This window comes from Zalophus californianus, chromosome 1, assembly GCF_009762305.2.
Source record: "Zalophus californianus isolate mZalCal1 chromosome 1, mZalCal1.pri.v2, whole genome shotgun sequence".
In the NCBI taxonomy this organism is placed as follows: domain Eukaryota; kingdom Metazoa; phylum Chordata; class Mammalia; order Carnivora; family Otariidae; genus Zalophus; species Zalophus californianus.
Genome location: NC_045595.1, coordinates 161,854,839 through 161,873,320, shown reverse-complemented (window position 1 = coordinate 161,873,320; position 18,482 = coordinate 161,854,839). Strand labels below are relative to the sequence as shown.

General features: G+C 38.2%; 1 protein-coding gene across 1 annotated transcript in view; it reads right to left on the bottom strand.

The window, feature by feature from the left end:
• MYH15 (myosin heavy chain 15) overlaps positions 1-18,482 on the bottom strand; it is a 138,584-nt gene that overhangs the window by 57,728 nt on the left and 62,374 nt on the right. The window contains 6 exon segments of the mRNA XM_027587172.2: positions 2,622-2,748; positions 11,155-11,544; positions 13,572-13,633; positions 13,636-13,661; positions 16,567-16,659; positions 16,661-16,710. Of these exon segments, the coding sequence (XP_027442973.2) occupies positions 2,622-2,748; positions 11,155-11,544; positions 13,572-13,633; positions 13,636-13,661; positions 16,567-16,659; positions 16,661-16,710 (748 nt within the window).

The window sequence follows — 18,482 nt, the reverse complement described above, 5'->3', positions numbered from 1 at the left end:
CTCCCTGAAAAGACCTGCTAGCTCAGCTCAGAACTTAATCACACATCATACTTCAGAGGGGAGGTGGGTGGGGGATGGATGAAATAGGTGAAGGGGATTAAGAGCACACTTATTTCAATGAGCACTGAGCAATGTATGGAATCGTTCAATCACTGTATTGTACACTTGAAACTAATATAACACTATGTTAACTATGCTGGAATTAAAATTAAAAAACTTCATAAAAATATAGAAGTGTTTTATGCGTACTTCTTTTGTCAGAGAGAATATTAAAAAGGTATATACTTGGGGTCAAGATATAATAAAATTAATGTTTACTGCTTCATTAAGGACATTCTTACTTAAAACTGACTTTTTTTTCAAACTGTGACTATGTATCAGTGAATATAATGATTAATAGCACAGTGTGATGCCACTGTTTTGATGCACGATGAGACTTCAGTAGTTTTAATTGTCACTGCTTTTTCAGCATCAATATAAGTCGCAAAAGAACTTAAAAAGCAATCACTTTAACCTCATAGGCCCCCTTCAAGGGTCTTGATGATCGCCTGTGTTCTGTGGACCAAACTGAAAATCTCTGGGTGACAACATCATATTGAAAAGGAGTCTGAAGAAATGCCAATCCACCAGGGGGTTGAGACTGACATATCACGTATCCTACAGAACAAGTACCCACTTAACGTAACTTGATTGACCACATTTACCACTGGTTTGCTTTGAAAGCAGAGTGTGATATGTTGACGGGGCAGGGCATGAGACTAGTGGTAATAGCAAAAAAGCAGCAAAAAATCTGGAGCATAGACCCAGTGAAGGGAGGGGAGGTTTGGATAGGTAGATACTTAAATTTTAATTTACACAAAGCCAAAAGGTGAAAATAAGAATTAAAGGAAGGAAGAAAAGGTCCTCTATTCTGAGCAGAATTATCACCTCACACACACTTTCCCTTCACTCACTTACTCACTAATTTCCTCATCAAAAAAGTGAGTGGAAAATTAATACCAATAACTAGGGGGAGGTAGGCAGTGCCTATCACAACAATTTTGTACAGCACATCATGCAGGACCGGACATATGGGTATTCTCCAGTCTTGTCACTGGACTGTGGAGTCCACAGACTACATCCTAAATGGCAGAGATCAAATTGGGGGTTTTGTAACAAGGCCAAGTGTCATATACCCTGCCCCCACTATTAGAGTCCTCTTCAGTGTCCCTGCTAGAACCAAAAACACTTTCTTCTGGGTTTCTAGGTTTATAGTTAGTTTTGCCAGCCCATTTTAATTTAGCTATAATTCTAGATTTAACATCTAGAAACAGGTGCCCACTAGCAGGATGTGATATAGTCCAAATGGTCTTTATTCTCATTGTAAATTGTGTGCCTCTGGACATCAAGAGTATTGTTTATTTTCATTGACCTAGGAATTTGATCTCTGGAAACATATTCCTAAAAATAATTCTAATTACAGAGAAACATCTAGCCACATGCTGTTCATAGCAGAGAAACAAGTCAGGCTACAAGGCAAGGTTAAGTAAACCATGGTCCCTCTACTTGATGGATTAGAAGCAGCCATTATAAATGACTAAATATGCAAGATACAAAAAAAACCAACTTATGACAAATTGAAAAAGAAAAAACCCAAGTAAATTGCCACAATGTAAAAGATCGGAAAAAAAACCCCACAAAACGCATAAAAAAACTATCATTAGTAGCTGATAGTAGAGAGTAAAATGTGGTACATTTTTCTACCTTTTATTTGTCAAATGTTTGTGCAGCACCAATAAGTGGCAGGCATTGTTCTAGATGATTGACATACATCAGTGAATAAAACAAAGCTTACATGAAGCTTACATTCTTGCAGATGGAGATAGACAAATAAGCACATTTATCATGTCGAGTATGTAGTTTGTTTGAAGGTATTAAATACTATAAAAAAAGAAGCACAGAGAGAAAACAGGGTGAGAACAGTCAAATGTCACCTTCTCAACAAGGCCTATACTGACATCCCCCAGATATGTGTTTGATTAACCCTCATCTTCAAGTCTCTGGAGAATTATTAGAGTATTTCAGGCAGAGGAAAAAGCTAGGGCAAGACCCTAGGATGTGAGTGTGCCTGGTGTGTTAAAAACATAGTCAGGGCAGAATGAGAGAAGGGGAAAGTAGTAGAAGAGGTCAGGGAGATAATGAGGGGCCCAATTACGTGGCCTCTGTAGGCCATTGTACAGACTATGGCTTTTACTAAGTGTAAAAAAAAAAGTATGGGTTTATTATTGAAAATTAGAAAAAAAATGCCTGTTTCAATGAGGTCAACATTATAAAAAGTCACGTCTTACAGGCTGTGTGGACAGCCCCTGCCATCCTTTGATCTTGACAGTTGCTTCATCCAACTGCATATTGCTTTTCTCCTTCCTGAAGGAAGCTGGGCAGAGCCTCCCAAACCAGCACAGAGGTAACCCTCACCAGACAAGAGCGTATCTGTGGACAAGGTTAAATCAGAGGCTTCATTCCTCCCCTAGAATCTTTAAATGCTCACTCCGTTTCAGTGACTGAGTGATCATTTCAGTTGTCCCTCCACCAGGCTGCTGGGACTGGGGCTCACTCACACCCAAAGCAGCACATTTCCTTACCATTCTCACTCCATAGCTTTGTCTTCTGTGCTTTCAGGTCATTTACCAACTGAGTCACTTCATCTAGTTTTGCATTTGCTTCATTCAGGCGCTCTTCATACAGACTACAGAGTTTCTCAGAGTTAGCCTATGAGTTGAGAATGAAGGGTTGGATATGGTTTACGGCGTCCATGCTGAAATAGCTGCATAAGAAAGGGGGGTGTGGTTTCTGGGACCCTTGTACTCTCTTCTGCTCTGAAGACCACAGCTAACATTTGAGAAACTGTATCTTCTAATTTCAGCAAACACAATAAACTCAAGGTCTGGGCCTTTAAGGGTCCAAATTTCTTAGGCTATAGGTGTCATATAGAAACCCAACTCTCTAGGTATTGGGACACTCTCTAGAATTCTTTGCTCTTCTGAAGAAGGAAACATGCCAAATACTAATGAAGTACATAATCACTTCCTGACATTATATTATATATTTAACCATCTTTCTCTCCCACTAGAATAGGTTTCATGAAAGTAGAGTTTCTGTTTGATCACAGAGAATCCCTCAGTGCCTAGAATAGTGTCAAGCACATATGAGAAGCTCAATAAACAATTGGGGACAGGCAGAGGAGAGGGAAGGAACAGGGGAAGAAGAAAGGAAATCCAAAGCAGTATAGAAGAAAGTAGATAGATCTGAGCTGCAGTGGCTTAATAATGGAAATTTGAACTGGGAAAGCAACAGCATCCTCTGGATCACTAAGGCTGCAGACTCAAGGTAACCCTGTTGAGTTAACACTTAAATTCTAAACTCCAATTTCTCAGAATGGGTTTTTCGTGCTTGCAGGAAAGGATATGCCATCTGGCCTTTGTACTTCTACCCGATTTAAGTAACCAAACTAACCATTAGATTTCTGCCACACTCTGGAACTAATGCTAGTAAGTTTAAGACTCAAGATTCTTAAACAGGACCAAGAGCTGCCAGATGTAAAATGGTTATCCTCTTTACCTAGCTGTAGCTTGCATACTTGTTATTAATATGATCAGAAATTACACTGGTGGTTCTATAGATCTATAGTTCCACAGATAGCTGTTTGTTTTGCTCTTTATGTATATTAAATCTCAATCCATACAACAGTCCCATGAGATCTTTGTTTCTACAATGAGTGCTACAGAAAAGGAAGAATTAGGGATCACACCAATGGCATTCCAAGAAAATGGTGATGTGTGTGAAATCTGGTGGTAAACCTAACAGTCTGAATGTTTACTTAATTTGTGGTGATGTGGCAATGGCCAAGGACCAGCAACATTTAAAAGATGCCAGGGTTAGTCCTCTGGAAAACCCCTAAATCAGCAAAAGCCTTGGAGACCTCCAGCTAAAGCCAACCCTATGTTGAAGACTATTCTCTTCAAGCTTACACTAGTGACTATTCTAAACTCCCAATGAAAAACTACCAGATTGCCTCTTCTTATATCCCCAAGGCAGTCTGCTGTGCTTGACACAAAATAGGTACTTAATAAATGTTTAAGACAATCAAATTATTGCCTCAGTGAGAGATTGGCCAACATTCTCACTAAAGTTTACTTAGAGGTCATGTTCAAGGTTTCCTTATAATCCCCAACCCCCAAACTTACTATTAACTTGGTCAAGATATCATCCACTGATTAGCAAACAAATAAAGAGCCAAATCAGGTACATGCTCATTTGGAGGCTGAAGAGGAATGTCATATAGTTCAAACTCAAAGATGTCCTATAGCACACCCAGGATTTTTGGTGATTGTGCAACTAAACTTGGCAGAGATTTGATGGCCAGCTTCTTATACAATGTCATCAGAATCAAGTAGGTTAGAGCCCTGAGGTTAAATGTCAGGCACACTTAAATATCTACTCTCTACTGGCTACTAGAAAAAAGCTATAGTAGTGAAATATGTAACGGTCTTTAGATGGTCTGAAGTTTTTAATTATATTTTGAATGTTGAATAGTTTGCTCTCACTCCTAAAAGTAATTTGACAAAGTTGGCACACTCATTTTTTTAATCAAAATACCCCTCAAGAGTTCAGACTGACTCTGTTTTATAAATGAGAAAACAGAGTCAGAGAGGATAATCACCTTGTCCAAATTCACACAGCTAGGGAGTGTTGGAATTAGGATTTGCACTAATAACGGCCTGTGCAGAGGCAAGGGGGAGAAAAGTCTAATACTAGATTCCTAAGTATCTGTTATATGAAGTAGTAATGACAAAGGGAACGTTACATTGACAGCCTAGTTGACTCATATTGTCATGAATCCTGAATGCCGGAGGAAACCGGATAAAAGTATGATAACTATGTGAACCATCTTTATTTTATGTTGCCTCCAATAAAAAATGACCCATTAACTGGGACAGGAAGAATACATCCAGGTATGAGGAATGGCACTTCTGTTTATGGCCCTCAATATTCTATGCTATGCACCTGTTTGCTGAGGGTGAAAGAACACAGAGCTCTACAAGACAACTCAGTCAATGGTGTGTGGAAATGGCAAGCAAAGGAGCCAGAGAATCCCCAGTTTTTAAGAGACTCCTATGTAGTAAGGCCCAGCTGGGCTGTGTATATCTGCAGAGTAGGTCACCTGGGCAGACAGAAAAGACACTTGCTCTTAGGCATAGCTTCGTATGGTAGATATTTCATGGGCAATATTAACTACTGGCAGAGCCTTTTCAATTTACAATGTATTTTTTATAAGCAGGATCTGCAAAAGACATTGAAATTGTTTATCTAAATGTAGCCTATACAGGGACATATCATTCAAATGGGTTGTAAATGAAGGTATAAATTCAAATTTAAGCATAAAGGATAGGCACTAAATTTTCATACCAGGAAAGAAGAGGTTAATGGAATAATGTATATTCATCTTAAAGCTGATTCTTAAAATGCTGCCTAAAAATGCTGTCTCCCAAAAATGCAGGAACCAATGGGAATTCAAAATAATCAAGATAATTGTGAGATTGCCTATAACTTCTAAATTTCCCTGGGCTTCTCTGTCAGCATAATATACTTTTTGAAAATGCTTCAGTTTCCACTGAGTATTGGCATTCCTGGCATTATAATTCAGGAAAAGATGAAATAAACAATTCAAGAAAAATTCAGCATAATGTATATGCCTATGAGAGTGAACAGAATCAATTTATCTCACCAAGAAATATTTACAGCAGCAGTGGAATGTGGCCACCCACCAACATAAACAGGACTGGGAGTCGAGGCCCATCTCTACCATAATTGTATGACCTTGGATAGGTCTGAACCTATGAGCCATAGAATTCCCAAGAGGCATATGTAAAAGTTAATGCTAGTACTTGAGTATACAAGGTTATGCATATCATGTACTGAGTATGAGTAAAATAAGACTTAGTTTCTGCCTTAGAGATGCTTTCTATTTAAGCAAAGTTAAAAGACTATATAATGCAGTAGTACAAGAGGGATCCCAAAAGTGCTACAGTAATTCTGAAACAGATAAAGTCTTAATATGGAAAGTTGAACTTGAGCATTCCAGGGAGAGGGCTTAGTTTGGAAAAGGCATATTTGTGGAAAAAGGATATTTGGTGGAAGGTAAACATTCTAGCTCGGCTGAAATAGAAGGCCCATGAAGCAAAGTAATGGAATCTAAAATTGGCAGGGCACATTGAGTCAGATCACAGGCCAAAGAGTACTTTGAAAAGCAGCAGTTTGGCGTTCAGTTAAGCAGGGACATGATTCTATAAAGCCATGTCTAGAGATATTCATATAGATAGTATATAGGATAGATTGAAACAAAGAAAAACTAGAAGCAAAAAAGATAATTTAGGAAACCACTTTAATAGTCCAGTTAAAAGGTAATGAAAGTCCTACCTGCATGTGAGAATAGAATGGAAAACTGTAAGACAGTGAAGAATTGACCTGCTGTAAGAATTGATTGGAAAGCAAAGAACAAAAGAGGAAACAAATAATCAATTACAGGCCTAGAGCCTGGGTGATGGGAAGAAACAGGGTTCCAGTGACAGAAATGTCCAGAAGAAACACCAGATTCAGAAGAAGTTGATGAGTTTGGTTTTAGACACACTAATTTGAGGAAAGGAAGACATTACTGATCTTTGAAAGAACAACTTAAGAGAATACTTTTAAGAAAAGCAGGGGTAATAAAAGACTTCAGGGGTTACAGGATTGAGGAGGTAGTGAGGCATATATATCTTCTGATGGGAGCTAGCTTCCTAAGATGGCCCCCCAGTGACCAACACCCTTGTTATTCACACTTTTGTATAGATTGCTACCCTTTGACCTCTAACTGAATCACTCCACTGCACTGTAAGTCTGCCTCATTAGAACTGTTGTAGCTTCTGTCTTGGTCTCTTGTAATACTTGCTCTTGTGCCCTAAATTGCCTTGTAAGAAGTCCAGGTCCCCCGTGTTTGCCATGCTATGAGGAAACCCACACTAGCCACATGGCAAGAAAGATTTCCAACTAGGCCCCAAGCCATTCTAGTTAGTTGTACAGCCCAGGAGCCAAACATGAGAATGAATAAACCTTCAGATGACTCAGTCTCAACTGCCACCTGAGCTAAGCCTGTCAACCCCAGAACCAAGAGAGATGATAATAAATTGCTGTTTCAAGCTACAAGGTTTGGGGATGATTTGTTATACGGCAACAGATAAATGGAACAATACTCTTTGGTCAAGGAGACAGAGGCAGATATGGATAGATTTTGCTTTCCTCTTCCTAGTATCCGAGGAAAAGTCTTTCTTATTTTGGTTTGTTTTTGCAATGGGTGAATAATGGTTATGTGGAAAAATATTTTATTCTTTGGGACAAGAAAGAAAGAAATGGATGAGTATAAGAAAAATATAAGGTGAAGAGAGAAGTTATACTGAATGGTCCTGATCTATCAGTTAGGTCTTACCATTCATTGAAAAGGATTTAGAAAGTCAGGGTTAGAATCTAAGGGAGGATTTTGTTTACAAAAACGAATTAGAAGAACAAAGAACTTCTGAGCAGCAATGAAAGTCTAGAGGAAATTGGAAAGTATGAAATTCATATCTAATTAGTATGGATTTACAGTGAACCTATCAAGAGTTTTATGACTCTGACTTCCTACTAAGATGTGCAGAAACAGAAGAATTCCTGAGGATAAACAAGAGGCACAGTAGACTATAAAGAATAAGGACTTCTAGAGCCTCATTTGGACTGAGGAAAGCAAATGAAGCCTACAGGGCATGGACAAAGAATGCTTTCATTGCTGAGAGAAAGATGAGTCCACATAAAAGGAAGAATACAGAAGAGAGAGAGGAGAGAGGACTTAAATCTTTACTAGATTTACATTCTAAGATAATTGGGGGTGGGGTGGCAGGGATAGTGGAGAGAAAGAAAGGGAAGGAAAAGCAGGGTGGTTGTGTTTCTTTCTACTTAATGAGGTTTTTTTTAAAGGGAATTAATGCTAAATATTTTAGGAGTCGCTCAGTCTTTCTGAAGAAATGCTACATTTTTCTGGCTATGGTCCATGAAGGTTAAGCTTTATTGTTGGTTTGTCTCTTTCCCAGATAACTTCACAAATTCTGCTCACAAGGAGAATGTGACTCTGGCTACAGGCATACCTTGGAGATATTGCAGGTTCAGTGCCAGACCATGCAATAAAGGTAATATCACAATAAAGTGAGTCAGTGAATTCTTTGGTTTCCCAGTGCTCATAAAAGTTATATTTATACTATATTGTAGTCTATTAACTGTGTAATAGCATTATGTCTAAAAAAATGTGTATGCCATAATTTAAAATGCTTCATGGCTAAAAAATGCTAACCATCATCTGAGCTTTCAGCGAGTCATAATCTTTTTGCCGGTGGAGGATCTTGCTCAACGTTGATGGCTGCTGATTGATCAAGATGGTGGTTGCTGAAGGTTGGGGTGGCTGTGGCAATTTCTTAAAATAAGACAACAATGAGTTTTGACACATCAATTGACTCTTCCTTTCATAAATGATTTCTGTGTAGCATGTGATGCTGTTAGATTGCATTCTACCCATGGTAGAACTTCCTTCGAAATTGGAGTCAATCCTTTCAAACCCTGCTGCTGCTTTCTTTATCAACTAAGTTTATGTAATATTCTAACTCCTTTGTTACCACTTCAACAGTCTTCACAGCATCTTCACCAGGAGTAGATTCTGTCTCAAGAAACCACTTTCTTTGCTCATCCGTAAATAGCAACTCCTTAGGTTAAAGTTGTATCATGAGATTGCAGCCCTTCAATCCCATCTTCAGGCTCCACTTCTAATTCTAGTTCTCTTGCAATTTCCACCACATCTTCAGTTACTTCCTCCAGTGGAGTCTTGAACCTCTCAAAGTTATCCAGAAGGGTTTGGAACCAACTTCTTCAAAACTCCTGTTAATGTTGATATTTTGACGTCTTCCTATGAATCATGAATGTTCTTAATGTAGAATGTTCTTAATCTAGAATGGTGAATGTTTTCCAGAAGATTTTCAATTTACTTTGCCCAGATCCATCAGTGATGGATCTGTGGCAGCTATAGACCTAAAAAATGTATTTCTTAAATCATGAGATTTGAAAGTCAAAATGACTCCTTGATCCATGGGCTACAGAATGGCTGTTGTGTTAGCAGGCATGAAGACAGCAGGAATCTTGTCTATCTTCATTAGAGCTCTTCAGTGACCAGCTGCATTGTCAACGAGTAGTACCATTTTGAAAGGAATTTTCTTTTCCAAGCAGTAGGTCTCAACAGTGGGCTTCAAATATGTGCTATCATTCAGGCTTTGTTTTTCCATTTCTACAGCACAGGCAAAGTAGATTTAGCACAATTCTTAAGGGTCCTCGGGTTTTCAGAGTGGCAAATGAGGATTAGCTTCAACTTTGGCCCCTAAGAAGAAAGTTTGCCTGTTCTTTGAAGCCAGACATTATACCTTCTCCTCTCTAGCGATGGAAGTTCTGGATGGCAACTTCTTCCAATAGAAGACTGTCTACATTGAGTTTCTTTGTTTAGGGTAGCCACCTCCATGAATTATTTAAGCCAGATCTTCTGAAAAACTTGCTGCAATTTCTACATCAGCACTTGCTGCTTCACCTGGCACTTTTGTCTTATAGAGACAGCTTCTTTCCTTAAACCTCATGAATGAAGCTCAGTTAGCTTCAAACTTGTCCTGCAGCTTCCTCACCTCTCTCGGCCTTCACAGAATTGGAGAGTTAGGCCCTTGCTCTGGATTAGGTTTTAGCTTAAGGGAATGATGTAGCTGGTTTGTTCTATCCAGACCATTAAAACTTTCTCCATTATTAGCAATAAGGCTGTTTCACTTGCTTATAATTCATGTGCTCACTGGAGTAGCACTTTCAATTTCCTTCAAGAATTTTTCCTTTGCATTCATAAGTTGGCTAACCATTTGGCACAAGAGGCCTAGCCAACTTTCAGCCTGTCTTGGCTTCCAAAATGCCTTCCTCACTAAGATTAATCATTTCTAGCTTTTGATTTAAAGTGAGAGATGTACAACTCTTCCTTTCACTTGAACACTCAGAAGGCATTTTAAAGTTATTAACTGGCCTAATTTCAATATTGTTGTGTCTCAGGGAAGAGAGAGGCCTAAGGAGAGGGAGAGAGGAGAATGGCCATTTGGCAGAGCAGTCAGAACACACATTTATCGATTAAGTCTGCCTTCTTATATTGGGCATGGTTCTTGGTGCCCCCAAAACAATTACAACAGTAACATCAAAGATCACTGATCATAGATCACCATAATAAATATAATCATAATGAAAAAGTTTGAAATGTTGTGAGAATTACCAAACTGTGACACAGAGACATGGAGTGAGAAAATGCTCTTAGATAAATGGCACCAATAGACTTGCTCAACTTAGGGCTGCCACAAGCCTTCAATGGTAAAAAACACAATATCTGTGAAGCACAATGAAGCAAAGCTCAATAAAATGTTGTATGCCTGTATTTGTTCTGTTTAACTTAACATAAGCCTTCTCTCAAATACCAGAAGGTAGGATGGCCATTACCTGTGATCTGATACTCGTCATTTGATGTAAGAGCTTGTACTGTATGGATTAATGGGTTCAGTGAAGAAAGAACATGTGGTGAAACTTCCTTCTAAGTGCTGGCTGGTTAAAGAGATGCCAGAAAAGATAAGGGGGGAAAAGGTCTCTCCTGTTAGCAAAGCTCTTTTTGTCTACCATTCATTGAGACAAACACTAGCGTGTCTGAGCCACCCCCAAGGAGTGTTCCCAATCAATGCCATTTTTCAAGAGAGACATGCCACTCACATAACTAGTGGCTTCACTTTTCACCCTACTTATTTATGTCATCACCAGAAAGATCCACAAGAAACATGGGCGGGAATTCCAATAAAACCAGAAGCTACTATCAGGCTACATTCAGGTAATAGCCACGTGACCTTCACAATGTCCACTGAGATTAAGCTGGATCTAGTCAATCTAAAGAACGATAGCCTCCATTAGCAAAAACCTCAAGTCACCAATCTCATTTATTTTTCTTTCCCTTCCCCTACTTTCATGTTCTGAAGTCTGTAAAGTAGACTTAGGAATGTTTACCTTAGCTCTGGTCATCTGCTCATCATTGGTCAGGAGGTCATCCACTTCTAGCTGCAAGTTACTCTTGTCCTTTTCTAACTTCTGCTTGACATGTTGTAAATTTTCAAGCCGACCTTGGAGCTCGGCCAGGCTGTCTGCATGTCTCTTCTTCAAAGTGGCAGAAGTTGCCTCGAAGTACAGTGTAGCCTCTTCCATGTCTCAGTGAAGCTTCTGGAATTTTGCTTCCTGTTTCTTAGTTATGTCCAGCTGAACCAAACTGGTACCTTCTGCCTCCTCCAGCCTCTCATTCAAGGCTTCCAATTCTTGGGTGAGGTCAGTTCTCTCCCTTTCCACCTTGGTTCGGGTGGTCCTTTCAACTTCCAGTTCCCTTTTTAAAGCCTGTATCTGTATCTGCAGCAATAAATAATTTTGACTTTTACAAAGCACTTGTAGCATATTTTATACTGAAGAGCTTTACTGTACTTTTTATACATTTCTCAACACTAAGAAAAGTCACATAACACTCTTGGTTCCCATTTTATAAAGAAGATAGAATACACAGAGATTAAATTATTTTCCCCAAATCAGTACAAAAACCAGAATTCAAATGTGCAGTTCCTCCAGATCTCCCAGTCCTTGGTGATGAGCAACTTCATTAAATTCTATACATGGATGGGAAACTACAGTAAAGAGCACTTTCCAAAGCAATAAGGAAACATTTTTCCTACAAGAAAAAAATTTAAAGAGATTTAATAAAAACTAACACGGTGAATTTTATATACAATACCTCACTCCTCTAGAATTAGTTTACCAATCTCAATTACTGGGAACTTGGGCAAATATCTGAAGAATAGAATGATTATCTCTGAGTCCAAGCAACTCACTCATAAGAAAGAGCATCAGTGTGATTTTACACACAATTCTGACAAACTTGGTTACTTGGCTTCTTAGTCTGCAGGTGATTTCAAGTACCAGGAAATCTGAAGTAACAAATTAGAATTGGTGGAGGAATGAGGACTGCTACCATGAATAGTAATCTGATACCATTAGAGGAAGAATTACCAGATAAAGGAAATTAGTGATAAGAACCCTCAGAGCCCCAAACCCTTTCAGTGTAAGGGCAAACAGCTCTACAAATCTTGATAGCATCGTTGTAGTACAGGGAAGCCACTGATGTTCATTAACATTGCCTTTAATAATTAGGCATAGGTTAGGGGTGAAAAAGGGTAAGATCTACTTTAGAATATGTCTTCCTTTCCTTTAAATAAGAGTACCATGGCTAGAGAATGCTGATTTCTAGATCATGCCAATACGTAGGCTACCAGATCTATAGATGAGTTATGACAGAAAAGGAGCTAAAAAATTTATGACTTCCACACCCAAGTAAACACGATCACCTTCCAACGAGTTATTTTGGGATCCAATAACTTTATCCCAAACAATACTATCATTAAACCAAACATTTCTGAAACATCTCCTCAGAAATAATCTTTAGAGCATTTTTTTTCAGTCATCAAGGGAAGAGAATTTGTCTTTTGGATAAATTGAAACTTCTGAGTCTTTTTATTTTGGATAAAGCCAAGTATCATTTGAAGACAAGCTCAGTGAATATGATAGATAATCGCTTGGAGATTAATATTGTGTTTGAAATCATGCCTATAAATCAGTGAGACTGACTTTCTTATTTGGTTCAAAATGTCTCAGAAAATAATTATCAGAAAGAGGCTCAAAATAATTTTGGGTAATGGCTATATTACTGAGATAAATATTTAGCTCCAAAGGAAAAACATCTATCATACAGATGCATATGCATACAGCATATGTAAGGAGTTATATATATGTGTGTGTATGTATATGTATATATTCATACATACTTATATTACTCTAAAACATGGTCAAATAGTATAAAACAGCTACCTGGTCTAAAACTTATAAATAGCTTCCCATTATTAAATAATGTTTTGAGACTACAAGTGATACAAAACAGATTTTTCAGCACAGAAATGGAATTGCCTTCTAATCACAAAGACTAATCATTATAAAAAATTAAATTACTAACACTGAACGCTTACCGTGGATCAGGCTCTATGCTTACCACTTAAATGTACTGTTGCATTTAATAATATTAGCTCAAGGTTGTCAGGAAGATTAATAACTGAAAAAATAAATGCCTAGGATTTTAGCACAATGTTTGGTTCACCGCAAATATTCAACAAATTATCTGTGTTTTTATAGATAAGAAAATCTAAGCTTAAAAAGTAATTATCCCAAGTCACCTATCTGGGGAGTGCCACAGTCTACCTTCTTAACCACTTTTCTGCTTCTGTCCGTAGTTGGCTGAGGGTATGGATACCCTGACAAAGCATTTGTTACTGAAGTACCTATTATCACCCATGAATCTACATATAGCTACACACAGGTATTGGATAAATGATTACCTGAAGCTCTTTAACCATGTTTTAAAGCTAAGCCACCAGGCCTTTCTCCTTCTCCACTTTTAATTCATCTGATTCATTTCTAGTTCTTTCCTGTTAGGGAAAAATGTATCAAATGGAATTGTTTAGAGTGATAACATTCGGCTTGAATATTTTTAAAATTATAGTAATGACACATGAATTCATTCTCATTGCAAAAACTCAACTATTATATCTAAATCTGAAATCTCCTTGGCTATCACACCCAATCTTTGTTCCTTCCCTAGAGGTAAACACCATTATCAATTTGGTATGAATCCTTCCAGACATTTTTCTAAGTATTGACATACATTTGTGTTTATATATCGGTAGAAATAGTTTCCTAGGTATAATATGGTATGTATTTGTATTTATATGGTATGTATTTGTATTTATAGTTCCATAACTTATTTTTAACCCAATAACACATTGGAGGTTTTTCCATGTTGGCCCACACATAAATGACTTCATTTAAAAATTAACTGTGACATACTATTCCATGATTTAGACATGCTGTAATTTATCCATTTCCCTATTAATAAGCCCTTAAGTTTTCCCCAATATTTTCCTTTTGTAAATAACACTGTTCATATCCATGCCCTCTTGTGTACACGTGAGTGTTTCCTTAGAGTGGCTACAAAGCAGGGAATCCCTGGGTCAAGTATAAGTGTGTGCTGAAAAATATATAACCCTGCCCTTTGCCCTCCAATAGCAGTGTGAGATTATTCTTCTACATTTACACTTAATATTAGCATACTTCTAAATTTTTCCTAGTCGGAGAGAGATTAGAATGTCTTTCTTTTTAATGTCTTTAACAGTGAGGCAGCATCTTGTCAACTATGAGGATTCAAAAATGGCCAATAAACCAAATAAACCACCTGGTGGTATCCTTTAATCATTTGTCTGCTAGGCTGTTCATATAATTATTGAACTATAGATTTCCTTTTAGTATTCTTATTTTCTGATTTCTGCTGCAAATATTTCTCCCATCTTATATAACTTGTTCTGATTTTGTGTTGTTTTGCCACATAAATGTTTAAATATTTGATATCATTAGATGTATCAAAATATTCTTTTTCTGTCTTTGGCTTTTGTCACTTATTCTAGAAACCTTAACCTGCCATTTTCCCCAAGATCTTTCACCTATATTGTCTTTCACTGATTTTTGTTGTCTTTATTGTGGTAAGAACATTTAACATGAGATCTACCCTCTTAAATATTTAAGAGCACAATACAATAATGCTAACTATAGGTACATGGTTGTACAGCAGATTTCTAGAACTCAGTCATCTTGCATAACTGAAACTTCATACCTGTTAAATAATATCCCTATTTTCCACTCCCTCCAGCCCCTAACACTCCCCGTTCTACTGTTTCTACAAGTTTGACTATTTTAGATGTCTCATATAAGTACAATCATGAAGTATTTGTTCTTTTATGATTCCCTATTTCACTTAGCATAGTATCCTCCAGGTTCATCTATGGTGCCACATATGGCAGGGTTTCCTTCTTTTTAAAGGCTGAATAATATTCCATTATATGTATGCACCACATTTTCTTTATCCATTTATCCATCAGTGGACAGTTAGGTTGCTTCTGTGTCTTAGCTATTGTAAATGATGCTGCATCTTGTAGTGGTTTTATAGCCTTGTTTTCACATTTAATTCTCTAATGCAACTGGATTTTGTGTGTGGGAATAGTGCGAGGTAGAAATTCAACTTTCATCTCAGACAATGAATAGCTAATGATCTCAGCACCATTTATTAAGTACTCTATCCAGTCACCACTAATTTGAAATGCCACCTTTATCATGTATTTTTTATATATACATAGGTCCATTTAGAGAAAAACTTTTATAGTTAAGGTTGTACCTTTGTAAAAACACAGATTTCTAAAATGCCAGAGCTCTTTGACTTAGGGCCTACAAGGACATGGGGCATCATTTTCACTTTGCTGATCTGAAATATCATCTTAAAATTGAATGCTCAGGGACCTCTATCACAGTTTCAAAGTTCCACACATTTATAGGATTACTTATTTCTTCTTTTCCAAACATCTATCAATTCCAGTAACTTCTTAGAATACGAATCAAGCCTGAACACGAGCATGTATCATGGCAACTCATGCCCACAGAAAAACCAGAAGCTCAATAGCTACTCACTTGACTCTCTTCTCTTCTTCCCTGTAACGCTAATGAACGACATGCTCCCAGCTTTATCCTGGCCTTACCTCACTCTTGGGCCTCACCGCTTCCCCCTTTTATTTGATCTATTCCCAATAACTTGAAAATCCCTAATGGTTAGAATTAAAGTCTAATTAAGCAGGGGGTGACAGAGATGAGAAAGTCCATTTCACTGAGTAGTGAAACTAAACCGAGGGGCTATTTTGCCCTGAGTTCATGTGAGCCAAAAATTCCACTAATTTTCATTGTTATGTTTTGCTTTAAATTTTAAGATTTGATATTTCTATGGTAAATTACTTGATAGAAAAGCTATATAAATAACAATGAAGTTATATCTGGCAAACTTTTTTAAAGTGACCAGAGGCCTGTATTGAACTTCACATTGGGGTGTTTTTTTTTGTTTTTATTGGTTTTGTTTTATTATTATTATTATTATTATTATGTACTTTTATTCCAGTGGTTTCATCATGAGTAAAAGAAGTGAGCCATTCTTATCTTTGGACTTGTAGACTCAAATTTCAATAATTCACATCTCATATGCTTTACACCTTTCTTTCCCACCTGCTAGTCAGATACCTTCTCAGTCATATTCTTCTCGATTATGCATTTACTCTCTTTTTACAACCATATAATGAAGTCCAGCAAAAAAAAAAAAAAAATCATTTCCTAGGCTTGTTATCGTCCCCTTCAGGTCTTAAGACATCTGGCCCTGGAGTCATGAGGATCAATGACAGGAGAGAGCTGTTCCTCCTGCCATAAGGTCTTCCGGAATGTTGCGTCAACAGCAGGGTGGCTTACTTGCTCAGCTTCTCTGCCAGTTGCACCTGGCCGCTCTCCAGGTGCTCCATACTCACGCGCTGCAGCTTAAAATCACCCTCCAGTTTGCTCTTTTCTCTCACAGTTCATTCTTGCTTTCCTCTCCTGCTCAAGGGCACCCTCAAGCTGACAAAAGGTTTTATTTAGCCGAATAAATTGGTAAAGTTTATACTTCACTAGATGTGTTCATGAACACTTACCTTCTGGGAAAAAGAAAAATACAAGCACAGATTATGTAAATGATGCCCAGTTGTGTAGATATCTTAATAAATGTTGCATGCATGGGTAAGACAACGAAAAATCTAGAAATTACAGTGAGGAAAGACAACTTTGGAGATTAAGGAGTATGAGCTCTGTCCTAAGAAAGGAGCCAATAATAAAATTCAGGGAGCCCTTATTTGATTGTTTCTCACTGATGGGAAGCCCACTTCTTCATACGGCAGCTCATTTCATGGGTGGATAAGTCCATTTACTCAGGAGTGCTTCTTCGTAAGAAGTCAAAACATTCTCTGTAAATTCTTCCCATGAGTCTAAACTCAGCTCCCTGGAGCAACACCAAACAAATCTATCTCCACACAATCATCTACAAATATGAGGCAGCTGTCCTGAATCTCCCAACTCAGTATCACAGACCCTTTCATACACATCTACATGGCATGACTTCCACACCTCCTATTTTCTAGTCCATAACATTATGTCAGATTCTGTTTCCCCGCCAGGGTGGTCAGAACTGTCAGCCGTTCAACAGGTCAATTTAGCACTGTCAACAATATCAAGGTTGGTTTAGCAGGAGGCTAGATAACAGTTACCAAATGGCTATTTGTTCACAGATATATTGAAATGTTTACTTTTCAGCAATAGAAGCTATTTCCTGTAACCAGCAAAATATATGAAATTCAAACAGGAGGAGGAGGGAGAATTTCTGGAAGGAGTATGTAAAAACCTGAAAGTAGATGAACTCCAGGAGAGAACAAGTGAGTGAGCACGTGTGCGTGCATGCGTGAGAGAGCACACGCTAAAGAGCAAGTGAGCAAGGCGAGTGAAAGCGCATGCGCGTGCATACACACACACACACACACACACACACACACACACACACACACACACACACACACACAGAATAAATCCTCATATTGAGGCTTTGTGAGACACACAATCAGTGGAAATAGGAAGAGAATTGAGACAACTAACAGGTAATAGAGGAAACTGATAGAAAGGCATGAGGAAAAAGAAGTAATTCAAATAAAAAATCAGACCACCCTTGTCAGCAATTTTACAAAGGCTAAGCTTTTGGAACTAATAAGAGAGTGAACGCATCAGCTCTGGCAGCTGGGGGAGGGAAGGAAGAACGGTGAAGCTACCATGAAGAGTGGTTTGAAACATCTTTATTTCACGGGGTGTTTGGAGGCAGAACAGGGACACCAGCTTTAGAATCTTACAAGTATTTTCCCAAAGCATAGGTCGAACACAGCTTGTGATTTACATACCTTTCAATTATAAATAAACCTCAACACACCACTGGAGACACAACAGGGCTTTTGAACTAATCTTTCAACACTAGTGTCAAATAGAGAACCAGCATATCTGTCGGGCAAAACACCAGGTTCTGTGGGAGCTATGGGGAAAAACAATCAGTCACTTACAGGGATAACCCTTTATAATTCCTCTCAATGTTCTTCTCCCACTGCCCAGGGTTGTGTGAAGGTTGCATTTAAAAACTGACAGATTACATGCTGGGGCTTCTCTTATGCAGATATGGTTCAGTGTACATCAAGAAACAAATAAGCCAGGGCTACCTGGGTGGCTCAGTTGGTTAAGCGTCTGCCTTCGGCTCAGGTCATGATCGCAGGGTCCTGGAATCGAGCCCCACGTCGGGCTCCCTGCTCCGCGGGAAGCCT